Below are 27586 nucleotides of genomic sequence, written 5' to 3'. Positions count from 1 at the left end.
AACAGGGTACTAGAGCCTCCATGCCTGCCCGTATTACATCCTGTATCCAAGCTAGAGGCGGTACAACAGGGTACTAGAGCCTCCATGCCTGCCCGTATTACATCCTGTATCCAAGCTAGAGGCGGTACAACAGGGTACTAGAGCCTCCCTTTAAAGGGCATTTTTCCACAATAAACAATCATTTCACTCTGATTAACATCAGCGTTACAGTCACACAGAGAAGGTTTCATTCAATTCGAACAACTTCTTCTAGGTGCTTGAATTTTTTTGACAATGAGTGGATTAACCTCTCTTATACCCTAGACCAGTGTTGGCGAACCTATGGCGTGCGTGCCGGGGAGGGCATGCTGAGCCCCTTCTGCCAGCACGCGTGCTGTTTTCTAGTATCACCCGCCTCTCCGCACTGCAGCCCAATGGGAGAGCTTCCTCCCATGTCAGAAGTAAGGCGGACAGTTCAAATGCGGTGCCGACGGCAGCCTGAGGTGAAGGTGATTGCCCTGTGGTTGGAAAGGAGCAGAGCAGAGTGGAGCAATAAAGAAAATCTGCAACGGAGGTTTAACCCCTTGAGTGGCAGGTTTCTTACCACCCTGTCGGACCCACCAGGGCCGTTTTTTTAAATGGTCTAATCATGTAATTTTAACTAACTTTCCTATCACGTTCCAAGAGCCATGACTTTTTCATTTTTCCATTGACACGGCCACATGAGGACTTGTATTTTGCGGGACAAGTTGTACTTTTTGATGGCATCATTTTTGGGTATATATAATGTATTGCATAACTTTTGTAAAAACATTTGTAGGGAGATTGGGGGGGAATAAAAGAAATTCTGCCATTTGCTTTTTGGATTTCATTTTTCCGGCGTTCAGCATGCAGAATAAATAGTGTGATAACATTATTCTCTGATTCACACGATTCCGGTGATACCAAGTTTATACACTTTTATGTTTTGCTATTTTTGTAAATTTAAAACATTTTTTTCTTAAAGGTTTGCTTTTGCGTCGCCACATTCCAAAAGCTGTATTCATTTTATTTTCCCATTGCCAGAGCTCTAGAAGGCCTTGGTTTTTGCAGGATGAACTCCAGTCTTCATTTATCTAATTTTTAGGAACATGTTAAATTTTGATCGCTTTTTATTCCATTATTTACCCCACACAGTGAACGTAGTCCGAAAAAAAAAATAAAGAACGCCACAAAGGCACTTTTTCAGTCACCTTGTCTCCCAGAAAAAATGCAATAAAAAGCGATCAAAAAGTCGTATGCATTCCGAATTAGCACTAGCCTAAACTGCAGTACATGTCTCAAAAAATGAGCCCTTGCTCAAGTACGCTGACGGAAAAATAAAGTTATTGCGCGCAGAAGATGCAACAGAAAATAATTTTAAAAAATGAAATGTCTTTGAAAAAAAATACAAGTACTACAGCCCAAAAAATATATACAAGTTTGGTATCATAGTAATCGTACTGACCAATAGAATAAAATTATTATGTCATTTTTGCTGCAGTTTGTGCGCCATAGAAACAAGACGCACTGAAGGATGGCGGAATGTCATTTTTTTTTCATTTTACTCCACTTAGAATTTTGTAAAAGTTTTTTAGTACATTATATGGTACTTTAAATGGCACCATTGAAAAATACAACTCATCCCGCAAAAAGCAAGCCCTCATACAGCGACGTCGATGAATAAGTAAAGGAGTTATGATTTTTTAAATGGGGGGGAGGAAAAAAAGAAATGGGGGTCTGTGTCTTTAAGGGGTTAAATAATGTACTAACTTCCTTCTCTGGGTCATTACGACACAGGGATACCACATGTGTAATTTTGTTTTTAATTTTTTACAAACTAAAGGGAGACAAGTGTTTTTATTTTATTCTTTTAATAATTTTTTTACTTTTTTTTAAGGGACTTCCACAGAGACCCATCAAGACCCCCTGATCACATTCCGGGGGTCCAATGGTGACAGCCCTTTACATGCTGCAGTCACATGGACTGCAGCATGTAAAGGGTTAACAGAGCAGAGATCGGAGGTTTTCTCTGATCTCTGCTGTAAGAGCTGGTGCCTGGCTGTCCTCTGACAGCCAAGCACCAGTTCTCCCTGCCACAGAGACCATCAGCTTGCTTCTGACAAGCCAATGGTCTCTATAGCAACCTGTAAACAAACCAATGTAGGAGTTTGAAATTAAAAGCGGGAGATTGCCGACAGATCGGCAATATCTTCCTGCTTCTGTTTTTCAAGGTCCTGCACTGTTCTTTGTGCGTCTGTGCAGGCAGAGCACAATGCCACAGTTTATGGCATTGTGTTCTGCAGCTCCCATAGTGATAAATAACCCGGAAATCTTCCAGGCTATATCGCTATCGGCATTGGAGCTCGTCCCGGAAAATTTCCGGGCGTGCCACATAAGGGGTAAAAAGAAGATCATAGCTGCCTGGTTAATGTAAGATAAAGCAAACAGCACTTACTGCGAAGATAACGGCAGAATTACTATAAGTTCCTGTAAAAAACACCTAAATGTACAAAGTCACAGCAAAAACAGAAGCTTGAGGAAGAAAGTAACTGACCGAAGGGTTTCACTGCTAAGCACTTCTCAGCTCACCAACTCCCCGCTGCACACATGAACACGGGCGGACTAGCATTGCGGGATCTGGAGCGGGCGTCCGCCTCCCAATTCTGCAGCAAATACTGCGCATAGACATGCTATGGAAAATCACTTTTCCATGTCCACGAGCAGAAATTAATTGCGACTTTTCGCTCGCGGAGGCAAAATCACAGCATGTTCTATTTTGGCCAATCACACACAGCGGATTTGCATTGCGGAGTCCACAATGGGTGTCCGCCTCCTGACCCCACAGCAAATACCGCCGCATAGCATGCTAGGGAAATACATGATTTCACGTCTATGAGCAGAAATCGATTGCGATTTTCTGCTTGTGGAGGAGAAATCGCAGCATGCAGCAATTCTGTGAGGGCATTGGACGGACGGCTTCCATTGAAGTCAATGGAAGACGTTTGTCTTGCGGCCATTCAGCAGTCATAATTACAGAAATGGCCACGAAACCCATATCAACGTGGCATAATCTGTACTGCGCATGCGTGCTGGCTGGCACATCCACAATACAGATTATGAAGAATCCAGATAGGTACATGGGGCTCACCGGTTGGGCACAGGGTTGGATTCCGCTGTGGGAACAAAGCTGGTTTGAATACCATTAAGCCTACCTTATCATCTCTGCCTACACAACTGAGTTGAAGACTAGAGTAGGACATTTAGGGTAAAAAACAGATGGCCATATGCGCTACTACGCTCACCAGCACAGGGCGTAGTTGCGCCTGAATGAGGGCAATTTCTTCCCCTTTGCTGGCTATTCACATTCTGCACCAGAGCACAGGAGTCTGAAAAAAAACTACAGGAAGATACGTGTTGCCCGATCTTCCCCACATGATGTATTCACTACAGGGCAGGGCTAATCTTTTTTTGGCTAATTTTTTTTTACAGCGTTAATCATGCAGCATAAATGAGACTTTCCATTTTTTCTGCAGACCGGTACGGTTACAACGATACCAAAATTCTAACATTTTTTTTTAGGTTTTCCCACTTTTCTGCAATAAAAACCCTTTTTTTTGGAAATCTTTTTTCTATTCTAAATTGCTGCATTCAAAGTCACGTAACTTTTTTATTTTTTGATGTACAGAGCTCTATGAGGGCTTATTTTTTGCGAGACGAGCTGTAGATTTTATTTTAGCGTACATACGACTTTTTTGATCACTTTTATTGCGTTTTTAGTGAGGCAAAATGCTAAAAATGAGCATTTTGCCTCAGTTTTTTAGCTTTTTTTTTAGCGTTTTTTTTGGTGCACAATCAAAAGCATGTGCAACTTATTGTACGCATCGTTACGGACGCGACAATACCAAATATGTGGGGTTTTATTTTTTTTTTTACCTTTTTTTATGCTAATCTGAGAAAAAGCATAAAAAATGGTTTTTTTACTCTTTTTTTTTACATTTTTTTAATTCATTTTTTAAATCTTTCTTTTTTTCACACTGTTTGTGTCCCTCTGAGGGACTTTAACCACTGCCCTGATGATCGCTGGTATAAGGCATGGCAGAGCTACTGCTGTCCCATGCCTTATCGCTCATACAGCGATCTCAGGCATAGGCAATACAGGACGCCAGTGTCTGGCGTCCTGTTGCCATGGTGACAGGCCGGGCTCTCGCGATGACATCGCGAGTCCCGGCCGGAGACACAGAGGGAGCCGCGCTCCCGCTGTGAACTCTTCCCCTGCCGCGATCTACTTAGATCGCGGCAGGGAAGGGGTTAAAAGTGGCGGGCGCATCTCCGATGTCCCCCCGCTGCTGCAGCGAGACGCCGGCTGTGACTGACAGCCGGCTCCCACTGCGGGATAGCGCTGGATCATATGTGATCCCGCGCTATCTCCAGGACGTAAGTTTACGCCCTGTTGCGGGAAGTACCCCGCTCCCAGGACGTAAACTTACGCCCTGCAGCGGGAAGGGGTTAAAGGGCAAGTAAAGAACTAGTGAAAACAAAACCATTATTTAGATTCTTTTATTATAAATATAGCAAAATACAGTTTTTTTTTTAAATAATAACTTTTTTAAACTAATTTTTACATTTGTTTTTCAGTCCCCAGAGGGGACAAGAACTTGTGATGGTTTGATCGCTACTGCAATATGATGTAATGCCATAGCATTACCTTATACTGCAATCTGACAGGTAATCTACCAAGCCACAGGCCTGGCTTGATAGACGATCTGCAATAGCTGCCCTGTAGCCTTTCAGAAGGCCCCTGGGCTGCCATGACAACCGCATGGCAATCCACGATATTATCACAGGGGGCAGTGCTGGACCACCGGAAATCGGTCAGGGCCTTTAAATGCTGTTGTCGGAATTAACGGCGGCATTTAAAGGGTTAATAGCTCCAATGAGCGGTGCAGCTTATCAGAGCTGTTGCGGGTGGGTGTCGGCTGTAAGAAACAACTGGCACCCGCATTATATGGAGCGAGATCACCCCGCAATCCCCCTCCATACACAATTAAAATCTTCAGGACATAACTGTACATCCTGTCATGTTGATGGGTAATGGCATCCAGCCTACATGCCTTTACAATGGAATTGGACACATTTCTGTAGGATATGTATGTCACGGGTTACAACTAATATTGTTGGCTATTTTTGGCATAGAGAGAAATTAGTATTGGGGGCTTCATTTTTTTTTTTTTTCTTCATTATTTTGTGTTTTTGTAGAGTCAAAAATGAGCAAAAAAATCAAAGCCAGCTAGTGGAAGATCATTCCAAGAGGCCTGGACAGAGTCATGTGGAGTGATTGAACGCAATGGGAAACCATTACGTATTCTGTGCAATGAAAGTGTTGTGTCACACATCAAGTGTCAGACGACACTTGGACACCAACCACTAAAGTGTTTCCCAATTTGGTGAAACTGAAAGAAAACAGTTTTTGGAAGGGAAATTGAGGAAATGTAATTCCCAGCATCTTAGTTTTTGCAAGTAACTTTCTAAAACAAATCATGGGACAGCTGCCAGTTTTCAAATTTCACTGTGAATGGCAAAACATGGTGAGCCCCTCTCTGATGGGGAGATGATCAAACCGGCCATGTTGTCTGGGAGTAATTCATGATTGCATGATTTCCTAAACAAAGATAAAATTATTCAACGCATCTCTGAGATGCCACTTAGCAGACATACTGTTAAAGATGGAGTCCAGCGTATGGCAAGTGATGTTAGTCAGCAACTCACCACTGACTTACAGAATGCAGCCTGTTACTCCATGTGCTTGGATGAAAGCACAAATATAAATTATGCAAGGCTGGCCGAACTCTTGCGTTATGCAGTTCGTGACATCATGAAAGAAGAACTGGTGAAACTGGTGCCTATGCCTAAAAGAACACAAGGGATAGATATCTACAATGCTGTGATGGAGGCCTTTTTGTCACGAGACATAAGACCAGAAAAAGTGGTTTCCATTACTAGTGATGGGGCACCTTCTATGGGTGGGGCAACATCTGGCTTCATACAGTTCTTTGTTTACCCTTTCCAATCCCATTTTAGATTCAGGGTTTCCTATAAGGCTTTCTCTTTTTGCTGTTATACAACGGTGCCATCTGCTGGCTGAAGCCAGTGTGTGTGCTCCAGAGAGGCTCCGACAGTAGAGTGGCTGGCAATAGATGGTAAGAATACCCTGTTGGAACGTCTTCTGACATTGGAGCTGTACAAGCTTCAATGAGAATGTAGAAAGACGTCAGACAGTGGATTGGAAAGGGTTAAGGAAACAAAACACAAAGTCATTCAGTTCCATTGCATTATACATCAAGAAGCTCTTTGTGCCAGAGAAAGTAGCAAAAAATCTGATGTCCTCAAAGATGTCACAAAAATGGTGAATTACATCATGGCTCGTGCTCTGAATTGTCGACAATATCAAGCACTTCTTGAGGAGGTTCAGGCACAGTATAATTGTTTGCTCATGTATAATAATGTGCGGTGGCTGAGCAGAGGCCGAGCCCTGGAGAGAATCGTAGCCTGTCTGGATGAAATTAAGCTGTTCATGAATGAAAAAGAGCAGGAATATCCAGAGCTCACCGACAAGCCATCAGGAAATCTATGAGGAATTTTCTAGCATTGTAGGAGCTGCAAAGGTGAATTTTAATAACCGACTTTTACAGTTCCGTAAGTTGGAGACGACCTTGTATTTTCTTACTTCTCCAGATAAAGCCAAATTTGAAGATCTTGATCTTTCCTGCTTACAAAGTTTAGAATTAGGTCATCTGGAAATGAAGATATTGGAATTTCAAGAAAACTGTATCTGGAAAAATAAACTCTCTGGCCTGCGTCAAAAACTCGAGGCAATGGAAGAGATGACAAAGGACAGCACAGTTGGCTCTGAAAATGAAATCCTTAAAGTGTGGAATTCTCTCCCAAATACTTTTAAGTCAATGAAGGCACTTGGGATTGCTATCCTTACTTTGTTTGGATCATCCTGTGCTTGTGAGCAGCTGTTTTCAGCTTTGAATTATATCCAATCTCACCCCAGAAGCCGACTAACAGATGACCTATGTGTTGCTCTTAATCCTTTCAAATCCACTGTCTGACGTCTAAAGACATTCTGATTGAAGGCTGTACAGCTCCGATGTCGGAAGACTTCCGGCAGGGTATTCTTACTGTAGATTACTGGCCGCTCTGTTGTCGGGGACCTCTCCAGCATGTCCCATAACGCAGTACTGGCTCTGGCCAGCAGATGGCGCCATTGTATAATGGCAGAAAAAGAAAGCCCCCTAGGAAACCCTGAATCCAAAATTGGATTGCAAAGGGTTAAACTTAAAAAGTATGTGCCAAGATTAAGGCCCATTTAGACCCAACGATTCTCGCTCAAAGCCATCTTTTGAGAGAGAATTGTTGGGTCTAACTGCACTGACATTGTGGAGTTTTCGTTAACGAGTCGTTGATCGTCTTTCAGCTTGTCTTCTGTGAGCCTTCGTTTACACACTTATGCAAAGTGAACACTCAAAACTGTCACTCAAACTGCTGTCTGCACGAATATTGAGCGATCATCTTGCCACATAAATGCACACAACGATTATCGCTCAAAAGATGTCTTTTGAGCAACTTTTGATCGATAATCGTTGTGTCTAAATTAGGCATTAGACAAATTATCAGCATCCATACAACAGCCAAAATCGCATTAAATCTTCCAAAGCATGCCAACGTTTACCTTTCAATAAAAAGTGGTTTGCATCTTTGCAGCTCCGTTATTGTGTAATTAGGCCAGAAGGTGTAAATGTATGCATTGTTTTTTGTATCCGGGCTTAAACAGATTAACATGATATGGGGCTGTTATTTATGGGGGTATTCCCGCATGCATAACTCCGAGAATAGAACCCGTTGACTTCAATTGGTTCATTCTCACTTCACCTTTTCTGCTCCCGTGGTTTTCACGAAACGTAAAATGATATGACCTGCTCTATCTTTGTCCGTTTTGCAAACCCTAGACCTCCATGGAGGTCTAGGGGAGATCCGTGCAACAGACATGTTAACAAGCCAAAAAGACTCATTCAGGTGCAAAAATGGTGCGCAGGAACGAGCGCTTTTGCGCTCACGCTCCTCTGAAACCGCCCTTCAGGTTACATTGCCGTGTTGGTACTTTACGATAAAAAATTGGGTGTTAGGTTGCAATGTGGGCACTCGGTCTCTAAAAGGTTCGCCATCACTGCCCTAGACCACTAGGTTTTAACCACTACTTTTACTCTAGACCACTAGGGAATAAATTATTAACCGTTCTTGCCCTGGAGTAATATGTATAAGCCCCTCTTCTATCATAGCCCACCAGGGAGTAAAATCTTAACCTTTCTTATACCTTAGACCACCAGGGAATAAAACAAGTCCCTCCTCCTCTTACACTAGACCACCAGGGAATCAAATATTCAATTTTTCTAAACCTAGACGACCAGAGCTAGTGACATTAACCCCTCCACTACACTGGGTGTGCCCTACAGTCTAAGCTTCCCTCAGTCATTATAGCCTGCAGTAGAACTGTACTATGTTGTAGCAACTCCTCGGTGGACCCACATGTGATCCTCATACTATTAGAGTCTTTTACTTTGTTTAGAGGCATCTGTGACCTCCAGACTTGAACTGATAAAAGCGAAAGCCCTGGAAATGTGCCAGGAGATGGTGACGAGATCGGAGCAGGCTTATAAGGACATGGATATGTGGCTGGGAGCACGATTTCTAGCAGAGATGTCAAGGTACTTTTCATGATGAGCAGCGGGAGTGGGGCATGTTGGGTACGGGTGAGAGATCCTGGGTTCTGTAGTGGTGATCAGACTTACTGGGTGTAGTCACCTGCTAAGTGCCAGGCAACAGCTCAACTACACTGAATGGCCCCTTTATTTGAAACCAGGCCCTCTCACGATTACCGCTTTCCTGTATGGAAATGATCTCAGTGACCGCGGAGAGCAACACAAAATCTTGTGACAGGTTTTCCGTGGATCCGTTTCAGTGTGAATCCACATTAGATGGGAAAATCCAGCGATCTGAGTGACTTCCAACGAGGCCGGGTCAGCGGTGCTAGACTAGCCGGGCCGGGATGTCACTGTCGATCCCGTGGGGTTTTCTCCTGTAACAATGTGGAGAGTATATTGAGAATGGGTTGATGGAGGAAAACATCCAGCAAAAGGGGATCCTATGGTTTGAAACAACTCATCTCCGAAAGGGGTCAAAGGTGGATGTCAGGAATCGTTCTGCTGCACAGTTAACAGTAGCCATATACAGTGCTGGTGCTCCAACTAACGTGTCCGAATTCACAATTTTTCATTTCTTGCACAGATGGGCTATAACAGCAGACGACCAATTCCAGAAACAGATAGGCGAGACTCCAGGGGGCAAAAGAGCGCAAAAATTGTATTACTGAGCAGCAGAAACATATCACCTGGTCAGATAGATCCAGTTTTGGGTTGCACCGTGCTGATTGGAGTACAGAATTTAGCGCAAGCAGCATGAATCGATGACCCTTCCTGTCAGACTGGTAGAGTAATGTTGTGCTGAATTATCTCCCTGCTCTGATACTCATGGATGGACGCCATAATGAAATACTGAGGCTCTGTAGGCCAAAGCAAGTCTGAGGCGCTACTAGATAGGGTCTGTAATAAAGGGGCCATTCAGTGTATATAGACATGGCATGAAAATCTCTCTCCCCCCCGACGCAGTACACGGAGCTGCCAATGCTTGTAGCTCCATTTTTATCTCTCTTTACCCTTATGGTCTATAATACTGGACTATCTCGATGCATTCACAGTATTGACAAGCTGATTCAGATCGCTCATCACTGCGTTGAAACCAGCACAAAGATAAGCTATGAACTTGTCCTGGAGCAAACCGACATCTATATCAACTCAGATATAAAAGTGATCCCCGATCCTGTACCACAGCCGAGACCCCCACCGGTGGAGATCCCTACAGGGGCTACCCTCACCATCTCTCAACTTCGCCGATTGCACGAGCAGTTTTTACAAGTGGCTCCTGGTGGTGAGTTATTTATGCCACTGCTGAACGTGTCGCCACTGTATAAAAGAAAAAAATACCATTTCCCATCATCCATTAGGACAGATATATCCGGGACGTAAGCTGCAGTACTGTGCAAAAGTTTTAGGCAGGTGTGGAAAAAATATTGCAAAGTAAGAATGCTTTCAGACATAGAAGTGGTGATAGTTCATGGTGATGCAAAGTGACTGAACAAAAGAGAGGAGAAAGCTAAATCCCATCAGTGTTTGGTGTGACCGCCCTGTGCCTTCAAAATAGCATAAGTTCCTCTAGGTATACTTGCACACAGTTTTTGAAGTCACTCGGCAGGGAAGTTGTTCCAAACATCTTGGAGAACTAATCACTGATCTTCTGTGGAGGTTGGTTTGCTCACCTACTTCTTCTGTCTTTTCCTGTAATCCCAGACAGACTGGATGATGCTGAGATCAGGGCTCTGTGGGGCCATATCACATCCAGGACTCGCTGTTCTTCACACTGAAGATCGTTTTTAATGACATTGGTTTTACATTTGGGGTCATCCTGCTGCAGAAAAAATGTGGAGCCAATCAGACGCCTTATGTTTTTGAAAAAATTATTTTCATAATTTTTCGCACTCCTGCCCAAAACGTTTGTATAGTACTGTACGTTTTGGGGTTGGAACCAAGTGCTCTAGCCACTAGAGAGGAAAGAAGGGACAAGCAATATCCCCCTTTACAGACTGTATCAGCCACGGATGTTCTCCTTACAGTCTCTGCTTCCAAAGAAGCCCACTTAGAGTCTGTGCCAAGCACAGATGCCACCCATCATATCATGCAGCAACCACACATTCTACTTTTCAACTAGCCAATCGGCTACAGAAGCAGTCCTCTGCATTAAGGTCTATGGGAGTTAGAGAGCCAAGAGCTGATACTATTGAAGTCTATGGGGAGCCCTGCATCCGTGAATCAGCAACGTTTTCTATTCTCCCAGTAGGTGAGGGGCCTAGAGGTATAGTCTAGACTAGAGATGAGCGAGCATACTCGCTAAGGGCAATTACTCGATCGAGCATTGTCCTTAGCGAGTACCTGCCCGCGGCGGGCGGGGAGTGGCTGGGGAGATACTCCTTAGCGACTATGCTGTGTAATGAACAGGGGTCTATGCTGCTGTAAGCTCAGTCCAACTGTTACATCTGGAATACGGACTGAACATTTCCAATACGTCCGTCTGAATGACACCTTATACTACCGTATATACATGTCTGAACTTTCGACGCTCCTTCATTGAGTTCTATTACTCGCCCTTTTTCACATAGGACTGTTGTCAAGTAAGTTATTCTCAGATATGCTGGCGGATCTTACATCATTGGCCCTCGGGGATGATGCTCTCCCAGACTTATGGATGCATCTGTCACTATCTGAGGTGAGTTTATATTTCCAACCAATTTTCACATTCCCAGGAGGAGCCGATAACAACTTCTGAACATGGCGGCTCTAGGGCCCTTTCACACAAACATATTTGTTCGTATAATATGCAGAGAATAGAACCCATTGATTTTAATGGGTTCATTCTCATTTCCAATTTTTTGCGCACATTTTGTGCACGTGAAGAAAAAAACAGCATGTTCTTTTTTTGTGCGCATTTGCACACCAAAGGTCTCCATAGATGTCTTTGTGAGGTGCGCAAATGTATGTGCGCAATACACTGCGCAATTCCATGAAAAAGAGAACATGTGGACCTCATTGAAAACCTTCGTGTGAAAGCGCCCTCAGGTTGGTTGCTGTCCTGTGCAGCACCTTCTAGGGCTGGCCGATTTGGCTTTTTTTTCCCAAAATGATTTCAATTCTTGGTTTTAATCTCAATTTTTACAAAGCTAAATCCCAGCTGATGGTTTAGTGGCCCTGAAGGTGTTGACAGGCCTATAAGGAAATGATGTTACTTGCTGGATGTAAAACTGGACTTCAAAGTAATATACACATGTAGGATGGGGTTTACCCCCTCAGTAATCACTGCCACTCCAACAAGACTCACCCCCCCATTCATCACAGCCCATCCCCATAGTGTACTCTCCATAGTCACCTCCTCCGTAGACCCCCATACTTTCCTCTCCACAGATTCCCCCACTGTAGTTACTTATGCATTTCAGAACTGTATTCTACATGCACAGGCGTGTACAAATAGGCATTAAAAGGAATGATGCTCTTCTTTGAACACTGTTGTTTTTCAGGTCCAACTTTATATACTGTGCCGCTGACTGATATGGCTTTGGGATAGTCCTGAGGGCTGCATCTAGGGGTCCTTGTGTTTTCACCTTTTAACCCCCTTTTGAGGGATCTGTTCTTAGCTGTACGGGTCCCCAGGCTGTTACCCTAAGAGTAGTAGTCTGTGCGTTGACAGCTGATATAGACAGGTCAAAGGCACTGTAGAGTATTACCAGAGTGACAGACAGGGACTGTTGATAAAACAAGCCAAGGTCAGAACATAAATGAAGAGAAAGGCAGAGGGTCAGAGCAGGTGGAAGTGAGGAAACATGGTCGATGTACAAGCCGAGATCAGGACAGGCGAAGTCAGAAAAGCTGGGTCAACATGCATGGATCAAAAACAGAAGTTAATCATGAAACAATAGCACTCTTGAAGAAACTAACACAGCCCATTACTCAGGAACCCTCAAGTGGGGGAGGGTGACAAAAATAACAAGTGAAATGTCCAAATTGGTTGGGGATGGGAAAGCTGGGACCGCACCCCAGACCATTAAGAGGTGGGTCAGGCATGCACAAGCATCCTAAGAGTGGCAGTGAGAGGAGGAAGATCACAGGAGACGGAGGGGATACTGATGGCTGTGACCAATGGGGAAAAAAGGCAGGGGAAGCCACAGTCAGTGGCCGTAACACACTGAGCTCCCCCTAGTGGCAGCTGCAGACAGTCCATGTTTTTACTGGAGATTTGGAGTTTTATATCAGAAAAGTGGTTCTCCGACTGCTATGTAAATGTATATATAAATCAATCAGCACAAAATGTTGGATCTATAAACTGTTTAAAGGTCGATTCACTAAATAATTTTCCAACATAAGTTGGAGGATGAGCCATGAGATGTAATGTGCACCCTACCACATGACTGCTATTCCAGTTGTCTTCCAGATTCAGGAGGTAATCTCTGCGCTGTCAGATGGCTCCGATTCTGTTAATTGGCGGAAGTTCTTGCTATCGGTTTCTTTTCCCTGGCCGTACCCATCTCTGCCCCAGCTCCTGGAAACCCTACAGAGATTCAAGGCCGTGGATGACAGCGGATGTGGAAATGTCAATGAAGAGCATTACAACCAGGTGACTGATAACATACATCATTTGGGTGTACAGATATAGTAGAGTTTGTCACACAGTTACAGCCTGCAGATCTTTTTTTTTCAAAAAGTCTAAATCTATCAATAATTTTTTCTCTCCTCCTATTCTGCTGGTGGAGTCGTTGTGTACATATATTACTTATCCTGCCTGACAAGCCTGTTGACTGTTTCCACCTGACCGCCACTATAACAGTGGATGCAGCTACAACACTGGAGATTACTGCAGTCACATGTACATTTATATTGCTCCTCTGTTACATGTACATTATATCATGTATATTCCTATCTTCTCCCCGGTAAGGTGCAGCTGTGGTTTACAGGGAAAACTGAAGAATCAGAACCTGAAGACCCAACAGAACGTCTTCCATTTAACAGACTGGAGCATCTGATAAAGGTATAATAATGCATTGTAACACAAACTAATCTAATCAAGTTTTCCACCACTGAACTATTGATGTCTTGTCATTGGGATAGCTCATCAATAGTTGATTGGTAGGGGTCCTTCCCTCGGAACCCCAGTGATCACCTGCTTGTGGGTCACTATCAGTATGGATGGAGCCAGAAGCAGTCAGCTCTGTGCACATTGCAGAAGCCCAGGTTTGTAATGCAGGAGCAGCTCCCATTGAAGTCAATGCATTACCAACCCAGCCGCTGCAATGTATATGAAGCTGTCAGCTTTGAGTTCCATCCACACTGACAGCAAGCTGGATAACAGCTGATCACTGGTGATCCAGAGCAGGGGACTGATCACCTATTAATGACCTATTCCAAGGAAAGGTCATTAATCGTTTAGTCCTTTAAAGGGGTTGTTTGAGCTCTTTTCTGGCCTCTGGATAGGCTTTCAATAGTTGATGGACAGGGGTCCCCCGCTCGGGACCTTTATCCATCAGTTGATTGCCCAGCCCGCTATGTAATACAGTGGGCCAGACGTCCTCATTAGTGGTCAGAGGGGGAAGTCGGAGCACTAGCTTCACTCCCATTGAAATCAATGAAAACACCACTTCCTGCGCCTGTTACTGACTTCCTGTCCTGCGCAGGAAGTGGAATCACAGTGTGGCGCTCCCATTGATTTCACTCTCACTTCTTTCCCTGTCCGCTGATGACAATATTTGGTCTGCCGTCCCCCCATCCAGAGGCGGATCATCAGTTGAAAAGAGCCCAGACAACCCCTTTAATATAAGACATGGGGTACATTGACATGTGGCAGATTTTGGTGCAGATCCACATTAAAATCCACATTGTTTGGTCTTGATTTTGCCCTGGATTTTGACGCAGATCCACATCAGACTTCACCCCTTCAATTGATCCCACTGGCACTGGGAGGTTAGCACTAGAGAGTAAAGGGGATTAGCTGGGCAGCGCTAAAGTCATTCCTATCCCATTCTGGCTGGTTACTTTGATTGAATATATTCAAAGTACTGGATTGTCTTCTAACTGTGTTACTATCATTGTTCTCTCTTTCTTTCGCTTTAGTTTTTCTTTGATCTGTTTTCTGAGAGTGCACAGCCGCCTCGTCTGGACTACACAGATATGTTGCTCTATTTTGCTTCTCACCCGGACTCCATGGAAGGATTCTATCGAGCATTAAGTGTTACAATCGGGAGGCCGGTCATTAAGCCACCAGACGATAATTTGCTTGTAAAGGTACCAACACAGATGAGCTTTTCCCCAGAGTCCCCATTAAAGCGCACCTGAGTCTATAACAAGTTTTCTAAATTCCACCAGGTTCTCCTTCCCCACTCATTTGCTGTTGTTTGTACCCTGTTTCATGTCTGTAAGTTCTGATTTTCAGGTGCTCTTCCTCATTTTTCTGTTGCTCTGCTGTTTGCTATGTACTATCAGGGAGGGAGAGTGTAGCAAGCCTAGCATTTTGCTGGTAGTTCATGTCCTGCACTTCCTGCACTTCACTGTCTCTGGTCCAATCAGCAGGGAAACAGTATCTGAATGCCCACCTCTCTGCTTTCCCAGAATGATCAGTCATTTAGAGACATTCTGTACAAATGGTTAGTAAACACACTATAATGTGTGTGATAGAACCACAGAAACACACACTGTGTCTGCAGATCTGTAAGCCTGCAGCCTATGAGTGCAGGGGAGCTGCCTGTGAAGATAGCTCCTCCCCCTGTTGCTATGGAAACATCCCTGTACCCTAACAGGGAGCGGATTGCAGAAAAGCTGGAAGGGAGACCCCTAGTGGCAGCCACTTCAAACATGACTTACAGTGGTAAAGCAACAAAATTTTAAATGCAAGTATATTACAGAAATGATGAGACTAACACAAACTAGTAGATGAGTAGACATTAGTACCCCTTTAAACATCAATCCCTAAGTTGTTTGCCACTATTAACCCCTTCCTGTCGCAGACCTTTTGTTTTTTTTTCTGTTCTAATTTTTTCATCCCCACTTGAATAAAAATCATAATTTCCTGGTGACGTAGCTACATGAAAGCTTATTTTCTTTGATGATTTTTATTTTTCATTTTACTATTTCATATACTAAAACAGTTAAAAAATTTCTAAATGTGATGAAAGGAAAAAGGAACAATTGCAACACTTTGGGAGGGGGGGGGGGGGTTTAGATGTTACAGAAGCAGAGTATTTGTGTCCTGATAACCCTACAAAGGCTGTATTTCACAGTCTTCCCAAGGTACATAAAAATGTTTTTTTTCCTCCTCTCCGTCCAATCGTGGCAGGGATTGATTCACCCTGTGAACGCCTTAGTGCGTGGGTGGATCGATCCCTGCAGCTTTTAGTATGGAGAACTCCAGGCTATCTGGCGGATAGTCAAAGTGTCATACAATTGATGCATAATGCTGTCCGGAAACCGGGATACAGATGGATTCTTTGTGACGTCAAAAATCTCTATTCCTGCATCCCGCACCATGTGGCCATGGAAGCGGTCAGATTTCATTTAAATAAATATAGTGACTATACTATGACTCTGATCTTAAGGAATTTATCCTAAACAGTGTATTTTTTCTGTTAAAACACAATTTTTTTGTCTTTGATAAAAAAAATTGTATTTACAGGTAACTGGAGTCCCCATGGGCTCCAGGTTCTCTCCCACCGTCTCCAATTTGGTTATTGCTCGGACGAGTATTCAGATACTTGAGAAGAGCAATCCTCGCTCGAGTATCTGCTTTAACCGAGCGTGCTCGCTCATCTCTAGTGCTGACCCATTGTGATTACTGTAAAACATCCCCTCCCCCAAAATGTTGGAATTGTTTCTTCTTCCTTTCATCATTTTTACATTGAGGGCTTGTTTTTTGTGGGGTGACTTGTAGTATTTTTTTTTTTTTTCAAGTGAGCAAACAGCACATTTCTGACATTGTGTATTTTTTTAACCTATTGCATTCATTGTATGGGATTAATAAAGTGATATTTTAATAAATTGGACTTTTACGGATGTAGCAATACTAATATTTAAATTTTTTGAATTTTTTTTATTTCTAAATGCGACAATTGGGAAGAGGGGTGGGATTTAAACTTTCAATTTTTTTTGTAATAATTAAGAAAATATTTATTGTACTAATTTTAGCTTTTTCTTTAGTCCCTATAGAGGGCTTGAACTTGCAATCATTTGATCACTTATACAGTATACTGCAGTACTATAGCATTGGATTATATTGTATTTCAACTGTCATTTTATTAAAGGGGTTGTCTCACGGCAAACATCAAAATTTTACATTACCCCATTCCCCCTGTCACCTCCCTGGCATAAAATAGCAATTTAAAGCGGTTTTTAAGCCGCTTGCTACTCACCGATCCGACGAAATATGAAGTTTAAAAAATCTTCTGCCTAAGATGGCCGCCGGTCCTTTCCCAGGGATGCACTGCTGTTTTCTCCCATGGTGCACCGCGGGTCTTCTCCCATGGTGCACCATGGGCTCTGTGCGTTCCATTGCCGATTCCAGCCTCCTGATTGGCTGGAATCGGCACACGTGACAGGGCGGAGCTACGCGATGATGCGTAGAAGGGGGCGGAGCCAGAACGCTGCTCGTGCCAGACCGAGCAGAAGGGGAGAAGACCGCACAGCGCAAGCGCGTCTAAAAAAGCAAGAAGACATCACAATTAGACGGATCCATGGAGACGGGGATGCTAGCAACGGAGCAGGTAAGTGAATAACTTCTGTATGGCTCATATTTAATGCACGATGTACATTACAAAGTGCATTAATATGGCCATACAGAAGTGTATAACCCCACTTGCTGCCGCGAGACAACCCCTTTAAGCTCTGCCACAGGCGCGTCTCAATAGGCAAATGTTCATGGTAGCCTTTGGTGTCCTCAGAAGGCCCCAGGCTGACACCACACCTGGACAGCAGCTCGCAATCTCTTCATGGAGGGATGCCATTGAAGACATTCCAGTCCTGATCGGGACATTTAAATGCCGCTATCAGAATGGACATTTAACTGGTTGTGGCAGCGATCAGAGTTATCTCTGATCACAGGGGGGGCAGGCGGGTGACAGTGGATGTGTATAGAGGATGCTGGGCTCCCGGACCCATTCCATACAATGACAGTTGATGTATGGTGCATATCAGTAAGGGGTTAATATATTTGTGCTCTCATAGCGTGTCAGCTTCTAATACAGATCATTTTCAGTCTCTTCCAGCCATCAGTGATGTAGAAGAGAACAAGGAGAGAATTATGCAGAACGATGGAGACAACATCGTCCATATTGCAGAGCAACCAACAATCACACTGCAGGAAGTTCTGCGCGTCTTCCAACATGGCACCGGAGATGATGGGGATACTCATAGTATTCGCCAGCTGGAAAGAGAGACAAACAATTATCACAAGGTTAGATCTGCTTACAGAAATGTTAGCGCTCTTTAGATGTCCTGCTTTACTGGGGTACCCAAAACACAAATGTGGGAGGCTTATAAGGGTGCTTTTACACGGGCCAACTATCGGCCAAAAACAAAATAGTTGTGAACGCGGGACCTGACAGGCTGTTGTGCGAGAAATGGCTCTTTAGTTGCCTCATTTCAGTGAGCTGAAATAAAAGAACTAATGAACAACTTCTCACTCAATATAAACACGAGTCATTCATCTTTAACTCCTTCCTACTATAGAACATAAGTTGATGTCCTGGCTGGGAAGGGGTTCCTACAAATGGATGTAAACTTAGTCCTATGGGCTCAGAAGCTGAGCCCCTTGCACCCACAGTGGGAGCCAGCTATGACTGACCGCCATCCTCTGACTGTAACAGCGGTGATTGGTGTGAAAAACGATCCCCGCTGTTAGCCTCTTGCATATGATCAATGTTTAATGTACGGGATTCACATGTAACCTATTGTCTATGATGGCTAAAAATAGCAATAATACATTGCAGTCCCGAAGTAATTCAATGTATCATAGCGATCATAGCTTCATAGTTTCAAGTCCCCTACAGGGGAAACTATTATATTTATTTCTGATGCCTTATGTCATTTCCTCTCCAGATAATCAAGAACATCTTCAATGAGATGAGGCCTGATGCTCTGGGTCGCGTGTCCCTTCCTGCTCTCCTCAAACACCCCATTTTCCATGAACTTGTTGAAGATTGTCAACTGTATAAACTCTCGGTGAGTAAATCATCATCTCTGCTTAACTACTTACCCCTTAATGACGGCAATGCGCCTTTTTACTGGCTTCACTTAAGGGCTTTAAACCTGTACATACATCTTTTTAAGGCAGTGGCTTGACTGACTACTGACAGCCAGGCTCCTGCTCTCAGAGACAGGAATAAAGAAACAATCAATACAACTGCAGCATCTAAGCACATAACAGGGGAAGGGGGCTTTTTCTGTCAGCATTGGCACCTCGCAGTGCAGCTACGAATGGGTTCCCAAAGCAGCCATAAGGCTTCTATATCTGCCATGTAACTCAGACTATTAGGCACTACCTCCATTAGACTCTAGTTGGCTGCTGTCATAGCCTTAGTAGAATGCACAACATAAGTAATGCAGTGTATTATCAAAGCTATCGGAAAATCTGATTTTCAACTCCCCTTCAGGGACTAAAAAATAGTGTCAAAAGTTCAATAAAGTTTAATTGAAAGGAAAAAAAATCCAGTTTAAAAAAAATATGCATTTTTGGTCACAAAAAAAAGACATTTTCAATTGATAAAATACAAAAAAAAATGTAAAAAGCCCACAAAAAGTATTTGTCGTGGCTTGTTGGTCGTGACAACGTCGTGGCATGGTGGCCTCAACACAGGCAAAGACCTGTCGCTTTGTTATGCAGGTCAAGTGTTAATGCACCATATGCAGAGACTGCTGGTGCTGCCTGTCTTTGCTGCATGGATGTATGCTAGATTAGTCATGCCTGAGAGTAGGGTGGAGGTGTTGTATTCTATTCACTCTTCCAGTTTTCAGGTGCAGAGTGGCTATATATTCTCACCCCTCCTGGTGAGCAGTGCTGCTTATTCCGTTCCATAGTGGAGAACTTGGAGTTTGGAGCTCTGCTGTGTTGGGTGTTTTGCTACTTGCAAATAAGTTGCTGCGGGTTCTTTTTTAGTTGTATTCTTGCTTTTAATTTCTGTTTTGCTTTGCTGTTCGATTCATCTCTCCAGGGGTTCCTTCAGGGACAGTCAGGGCCTAGGATGAAGACCGTGGGGCCGTCTCTATTGAGACGAATTCTCCGCCTCTTGGCACGGACCCCCCAAAATTGTAATAAAAGTTATATAACACATTATATGTAGCCCAGAGTGGTGCCGTTAAAAAAGACAATTCATCCAGAAAAAAGAAAAAAGCCCTGAAAATCGCTTGATCCTTAAGATATAAAATTGTCTTTTAACCAAAGGGTTAAGTTCTCTATTTTGGACAATTCCTACTTGTTAGAAGGTTTCCTTAGTAATAAGCAGATCACACCCAGTGATCGGTTGTAATCTGTGGGGGGAAACCTGGTAGCTAGTGCTCAGTTTCCCTACAGCTCCTCCACAGGGAAAATTAAGTTTCTCGCTCGTGTCACTGGGGGACACGGCAAAGACCGTGGATATAGCTACTGCCACTAGGAGGCGACACTAAGCACAAGAAGTGTTAGCTCCGCCCTCTGGCTATATCCCTCCTGCCAACACCATGCTAATCAGTTTTTAGCTTAGTGTCTCGTAGGAGGACGGTCTCGCCCCTAAGGGCTGGAGAAAGGGCCAGGGCTAAACGGTGAGGCAGGTCTCTCCCCGTCAAACCCAAAGATTGCGGAGGGCGAACAGCCTGGAATTGTCTTGACTGTTGCTGCCCGGCCCGCCTCAGAAGAAAAGGAGACACATCCAGAAATTTCTGCATGTGGCCCGCCAGGGAAAGCCCCTCGTATGGTGCCAAGGGTCTGCATCCCCTACCATCGGAGTAGGCGATGTCGCAGGGGAAGGCTGCTGGAGCTGGGGAGCCGCTACCTTTCAGGAGTCAGGAGGGCAGGGGGTATGTGCTTGCTTCCCCCTTTTTCCTCCCCGTCTTTTTATGAAGGTTGTGCTGCTTTAGACCCTTCAGGCGGGGGACCCCAGTGAGTTTTCCCAGGTTTGCACGGCTTTTTAGAGACAGCCTCGCTGGGGGACAATGCGACACAGCAGGAGAGGCGATCGGGCCCCTGCATGAGAAAGGTAACTCGTTGGAAAGTCTACCCAGACGTCGGGGTAGACTTCCTTGGCAAGGCGGGGCCGGCGGGGGTGCCTGAATGAGGAGTACTCTCCCTCTGCGCTCCCTGTGGAGGGGGCCCCAGTGAGTTACCTGGTGGCAGCATCGGCGGCATGGCTGGCACAGCGTCTCCCTGTTTACGGCGGCATGAGGGACGGCAGTGGTGCCTCGGTGGCGCAGTCCTATGAAGGGGGCGTGGCTTCGTGGCTCTCTAATTCAATCCCGCCCCTGCATGATGTGGAGGGGCGTGGCTCCACACGCTGCCAGAGACCAGGCGTTTTCAGCCGCTCAGGTTAGTCACGCCCCTGGTATGGCGCAGGGGCGTGTCTACGGCAGCGTCCAACGGCGCGCTTCTACCGCCCCATCTGTAATAGGGTGGCCTCGGCAGACAGTCACACCTCGGGTGGCATGAGGGGGTGTGCGTGTGTGTGTCATGGCGTCAGGCGTGGCACGCTGCAGCCATTCCATCTTTAAAGACGATTCCAGTGGGATAGCGCTACCCCAGCATATCGTGTGGGGGGGGGGCATGACTTCAGCGGCATTCGGTGCACGCCGAGCCCCCCTATGCTCCTGAGGAAGGGGGCGTGGCCCCAAATGCATCATCCCCGCTCTCTCTCCTTTCTGCTCCTTGCTCCTTCCTGGACAAGCAGTCCTCTAGAAGTTTTCTTCAGCGTGGAAGGCACTCTGGCCTCTGGGTCCTGCGGCTCCCCAGACCTCATCCGGACCAAGGGTAAGCTCTGCCTGGTGGCTAGCTCCCCCCCCCCCCACTGTGTATCCTTCCTGTGGGCAGTTTGCACAATAGTTGGATTTGGTGGGTATTGCAAGCTATTCTGTAGAATTCCCAGCACCATGCCCGACCCCAGAGCTCAGGAATCTGGACCGGGAACAGCAAGAGTAACACATTTTGCTTGCTCTCGCTGTAATTTGAAATTCGCATGCGGACAGGTTGAGCCCTTTTGTAAAGACTGTACCCTCGCTAAACAAGTAGCTGTACAACTTTCAGGCACCCCCCCCCCCCCCATTCAGCCCTCACCTATGGTTGGGCCGGATTGGGCCCGCTCCCTGTCCATTGCGGTGTCTGACCTCACCCGGGTGTCTGGTGCGATTCTAGATAGGCTGGATCGCGGAATCCTCTCTCAGGACGCTTCCGGTACTCATGAGGGAGGCAGGGATGGCTCGCATCGCAGCCGTCGACGGAAGCTGGATAGGCCCTCAGGCTCACGGGTGTCTTCCCAGTCACCATCCTCCTCATCGCTTTTGCGTTCCTCAGGTACGAGGTTGCGGCGGTCGTCAGGAGATGAATACTGTTCAGAGGGGGAGTTGTCAGAATCCTCCTCAGTCTCTGACACAGAGGAGGAGCAGGCTCCCAAGTTTTCGGCGATGGTGGAAAGCTTAGTAGTGGCAGTACGAGATACGTTTCGGCTCACTGAGCAGGAGCCCCAAACATCTGGGATGTCCTTTTCGTTTAGGCAGCCCAGACGCTCCCCGAAAACTTTTCCATCCCATGAGGATTTTGACAAGGTCCTGTCTAAGGAATGGAAGGTGCCTGACAGACGCTTTTCCAAGTTGGGTTATTTGGATGGAAAGTACCCTTTTTCACAGGAGCTGGTGGAAAAGTGGTCGGCTTCTCCGGTAGTTGATCCACCTGTTTCTCGCCTGGCAAAACACACAATTCTGCCTACGGCGGAGTCCTCTTCCCTCAGGGACCCCAGAGACCGGAAGCTCGAGTATTTGGCTAAAACTGTGTTCGAAACAGCAGGTTCAGCCCTTAGGCCTGTATATGCCTCCTCCTGGGTCAGTAAGGCTGTTACAGATTGGGCAAAGCGGTTACGTGAGGGCATCCTCAAGGGAGCATCTCCTGGGGATCTGGCGGACATGGCGCAACAAATCGAACAGGCAGGCATGTTTCTCTGTGAAGCCTCTATGGATGCGGCCAGGTTGGTAGCACGGGCTTCCGCTGCCTCTGTAGTGACTCGCCAGAGTCTGTGGTTTAAATCTTGGGATGTGGATGCTTCCTCCAAGGGGTCACTGATCAGCATTCCCTTCGTAGGATCTCGCTTCTTCGGCGCCAAGCTGGATGAGCTCATTTCGGAAGCCACGGGGGGAAAGAACTCTCACTTATCACAGAATCGTCCCAAGCAATCATCCTCACAGCATAGGCTGTTTTGTTTTTACTACTTTCGACGAACGAGTCCTCGCAGGTCAGAGGGAAGGAAGGCCCCTCAGAAGCGGGAACAAACGAAAGGACCATCGTTCAAGCCAAGGTCATCTTGGCGGGCAGGTCCCCAGTCTACAAAAGCCCCCAAAAACAAGCCCTTGGCATGAGGGACAGCCCCCAACTGTCTCGGACAGGGTGGGGGGACGGCTTTTCCAGTTCATCCACGTCTGGCAGGCTCAGGTCGCGGACACCTGGGTCCGGGAGGTCGTATCCAGGGGTTATGCCATCGAGTTCTTGGCCCACCCACACGATGGCTTCTTTTGATCCAGAACCCCAAGGGATCCAGGAAAGGCCGCTGCCTTTCTCCAGGCGGTCCACGCCCTCTATTCCCAGGGGGTAATTGTGCACGTTCAACCCGATCAACATTTCACAGGATTCTACTCCAACCTTTTTGTGGTGCCCAAAAAGGACGGATCCGTCCGACCGGTTCTGGATCTAAAGAAGCTAAACCATTTAGTGAAAGTGCGGCATTTCCGCATGGAATCGATATGGGCGGTCATCACGTCCATGGAACCAGGGGAGTTCCTCTCGTCAATAGACATCCGGAATGCATATTTGCATATCCCCATTCGTCTGGCGCACAAGCATTTTCTCCGATTCGCGGTCTAGGAGGAGCACTTTCAGTTTGCGGCATTACCATTCTGTCCGGAACGGCTCCCAGGGTATTTACAAAAGTCCTAGCGGCGGTTATGGCGATCCTACATTCCAGGGGGATTGTTGTCACGCCATATCTGGACAGCATCCTGGTGAAGGCCCCGACCCGGCAGGACAACCTGGAGAGCCTGCACATCACCATGGATACACTAACCAGATTCGGATGGGTGATCAATCACCAGAACTTGTCACTTGTACCGTCGCAACGCATGAAATATTTAGGGATGTGTTTCGACACTTTGCAGGGTTGAGTGATTCTTCCGGCAGCAAAGCGCCAGCTTCTTCAGAAGCAGATACGCTCTCTGCTGTCCCGACGTCCGGTATCAATCCGGTATGCGATGAAAGTCCTAGGTCTGATGGTCTCTTCCTTCGAGGCGATTCCTTTTACCCAGGTCCACGCCCGCCCCTTGCAGTGGACGATAGTGTGAAGATGGGACAGGTTGGCGCGCTCCCTCGATCGGAAGATAAGGATTCCACCAGGCATACAGCAATCCCTTCAATGGTGGCTGGACTCGCCCCGCATTCAGTGGGGCAGGTCGTTCCTGCCCCTGCAGTGGCAAGTTTTTACGACGGACGCCAGTATTGGGGATGCACACTATGGGACCTAGTGGCACAGGGGACCTGGTCCAGGCAGGAATCCAGTCTCCCAATAAATGTGTTGGAGCTGCAGGCAGTTTTCCAGGCTCTGCAGCACTTTGCGCTTTAGCTGAAGGGAACTCCGGTACGGATCCAGTCTGACAATGCGACCGCCATCCCATATATAAATCATCAAGGCGGAACCCGCAGCAGAGGGGTCATGAAGGAAGTGGAAAGAATCCTGTCATGGGCCGAGGATCAGCTCACCGCGGTATCAGCAGTCTTCGCTTCGGGAGTGGAAAATTAGGTAGCCAATTTTCTCAGCTGGTAATGGGGCTCAGCCTCAGTTCCCTCAAGGGACAGATATCGGCCTTGTCGATACTTTTTCAGCACCCTTTAGCATCCAGATCGGCTGTGCTCACTTTCCTGCGGGGAGTCACTCATACTGCACCTCCGTTTCGCTCACCGGTGCCACCCTACGACTTAAACCTGGTTCTGGATGCCCTGCAGACCCATCCGTTTGAACCATTGGCGGAGATACCGTGGTGGTTATTGTCCTGAAAGGTAGCCTTTCTGGTGGCAATTACTTCCCTCCGTAGGGTCTCTGAGATTGCAGCGCTGTCAGCAAAACCACCCTTTACAGTTTTTCACCAGGATAAGGTAGTATTGTGTCCAGTTCAGTCTTTCCTTCCTAAGGTGGTGTCGGCCTTCCACATCAATGAGGATATTGTGCTGCCGTCATTCTGCCTGACTGCAGTTCACCCAAGGCGACAGGCTGTGCACACCTTAGACCTAGTCTAAGATATTGTTTCAAGAGGGTTTCCCGTGCCATATACTAATTAATGGTGGACCGTCCAATGGACGGTTCACCTCTACAAGCGGTCCAGACTCTCTCCCTCTTCCACTACAAAATGCCCTGTTTTTTGCTGATCGACATCTCCAGCTCTGGCAGCTGGAGACATTGTGCGTTCTCCTTATTGTCTGTTTGCGCTACACTAAGGATGGCATTGGCACGTGACCTTATACCTGCCTGGAAGGACATCACAGCGCATGCACCTGATCCCAAAGACACAGGCGTGCTGTATGCGTAACGCATGACATCCGTCAGCAAAGAAGGGGGCATTTTGTAATGGAAGAGACAGGCAATGAGTCTCGACCGCTTGCAGAGGTGAACTGTCCATTGGATGGTCCACCGCTAATTGGCATATGGTGTGGGAAGCCTTTCTAGGGTGGCATCTCAAGATGGGAGCCTGAGTTGGAAAAAATAAAAGTATTGTTTGATTCCTCATTAAGGCACACATGTGAAAGTATATTGTGCTGACATGACAAAAATATGCTGATAGACGTCCTATAAAGGGGTATTCCGGTTATAGGTCATTTTTACCCACTGGATGAATGACAATTGATAGATTGATGCTGCTCCATTCATTTCTATTCGGCAGACCAAGATAGCTGAATGCAGCTGCTATATGTCTGCCTCATTGCGTGGAATGGAGCCGCTACTGTGCATGTGCAACCAGCGGCTCTATTCCCCATTACACTACAGAAATGGGAGCCTGCATGTTCAACTGTGAAATAAGGGGAACATGGGCTTGGATTAGTGAGGGTCCGACTGCTGCTTCTAGTGGATGGGTGAAAACTTGAAAAAACATCATATAACTGGACTACCCTTTTAAGCCCCAGTACAGGCAGTGCTTAATGTGCTGCCCTCAAGAGTAGCCCAAAGTCAAATCAGTCGGAGGACAGCAGATCCATACTTGCTGCACAACAGGGCAGAGAGTAAGGGAATAGGGAAGCAAGTGAGTATGAAAGTCACATCCCGGGACTCTGCACATCGCTGTCCTATGGGGCCATAACTTTAGTTTATGGGACTCATAGGAGGTCACAAGTTCCCTTTAAAGGGGCTGTCTAAGATAGAAAAATGCAGGTTTCTTAGAGAAGAGTATACATTTGCACCTTTTATATCGCAGTACTAATAAAGAATGTTCCTGTTTTTGCAGGATATCCAGGATGTACTCGAGAAGACTAAAGCCACACAGTCCACTGAAAGCGACAGTGTGACAACCAGCTCTAATGTGTCATAGCAGCACAGATTATATATCCCCAGTACTTTATACTTCTGTGTATGTCTTAATGCTTGGGGACAAAGAAACATCTTCCCATATGAGCTTGGATCTTGGACTAACCTGATACATAGCAGAAGTAATAAAGCCGCCTGTTATATCTATAAGCCTCAGTATCATTATCACTCGCCTCTATCTTTGCTCTCTTCTGCTTTTTGTTGGCCAAAGGTTTCTATCAGCATGCACTGGTAATAACATTTGGCAGTCTGGAGTCTGTTGCTAAGGATCATTAACCACTTCAGTACCAGAGATTTATCACTTTTTTAATTTTTGTTTTTTCATACCAAACCATTGACATACTGTATTAGAGCTTGTTTTTCTGCAGGACAAGTTGTATTTTTAAGGTGCCTTTTAACGTACCGTATAATCTATGGAAAAACTTTTCAAAATATTTAGGTGGGGAAAAATGGGAAAAAAATGCAACAGCACCATTTTGGGTTGATTTTAGTTTTTAAGCACTCACAGTGCAGTAAAAATGACATATGTACTTTGTTCTATAAGTCAGTAAGATTACGGTGAAACCAAATTCACCTCGTTTTTTTTTTTTAATGCTTTATATTTTTAAAAAGTAAAAAAATATATATTCTTAACCCCTTAGTGACGGCCCCATTGCCTTTTTACATCCTGGCTTTGTGGGCTTTAATCCTTAGGGACTTAAAAACATGCCTCCCCTGAGTATTAAAGCTGGACGTGACCTCTCCATGCTGTTGGTTCCCGGAGGTAGCCGACAACCTGGAGCTGTCATAGGGGGCCATAGGAAACCCCCTACTTGGTCATGCGATCAGCGCTATCCAATGGATAGCGCTGCTCGCATTAAAGTAAATAAAAAGTTAAAAGAAGTTAGAGTTTCAGCTTGAATGAGGGCTGCCTGTGATTGGTCCCTGCGCGCGGCCAATCAGAGGCAGCACTCACCCATTCATGAATGGGTGAGTGCTGCCTCTGATTGGCTGAGTGCAGGGACCAATCACAGGCAGCTCTCAGCTGTCATTCAATAGCTGAGAGCTGCCTCTGATTGGTCACAGTGCTCAGCCAATCAGAGCCAGCCCATT

The 27586-nt window shown here is 45.8% G+C and overlaps 1 protein-coding gene across 5 annotated transcripts in view; it reads left to right on the top strand.

Moving 5' to 3' along the window:
• The window catches only part of SPEF2 (sperm flagellar 2), a 172210-nt gene extending 145566 nt beyond the window's left edge, over nt 1–26644 (top strand). For 4 of the 5 annotated variants that reach the window (XM_066602444.1, XM_066602442.1, XM_066602446.1 and 1 more), the window contains exons 29-37: nt 8630–8768; nt 9818–10047; nt 11333–11439; nt 13156–13338; nt 13657–13749; nt 14829–14999; nt 17959–18156; nt 18801–18923; nt 26415–26644. In XM_066602444.1, the coding sequence (XP_066458541.1) occupies nt 8630–8768; nt 9818–10047; nt 11333–11439; nt 13156–13338; nt 13657–13749; nt 14829–14999; nt 17959–18156; nt 18801–18923; nt 26415–26498 (1328 nt within the window). In that variant the 3' untranslated portion in view covers nt 26499–26644. The remainder of the gene's footprint in view (nt 1–8629; nt 8769–9817; nt 10048–11332; nt 11440–13155; nt 13339–13656; nt 13750–14828; nt 15000–17958; nt 18157–18800; nt 18924–26414) is intronic. The other variant, XM_066602443.1, reaches the window with a different exon arrangement.
• Nucleotides 26645–27586: the final 942 nt, after the last annotated feature.

This window comes from Eleutherodactylus coqui, chromosome 5 (assembly GCF_035609145.1).
Source record: "Eleutherodactylus coqui strain aEleCoq1 chromosome 5, aEleCoq1.hap1, whole genome shotgun sequence".
Taxonomy (NCBI): domain Eukaryota; kingdom Metazoa; phylum Chordata; class Amphibia; order Anura; family Eleutherodactylidae; genus Eleutherodactylus; species Eleutherodactylus coqui.
This window is presented reverse-complemented; position numbering and strand designations above follow the sequence as displayed.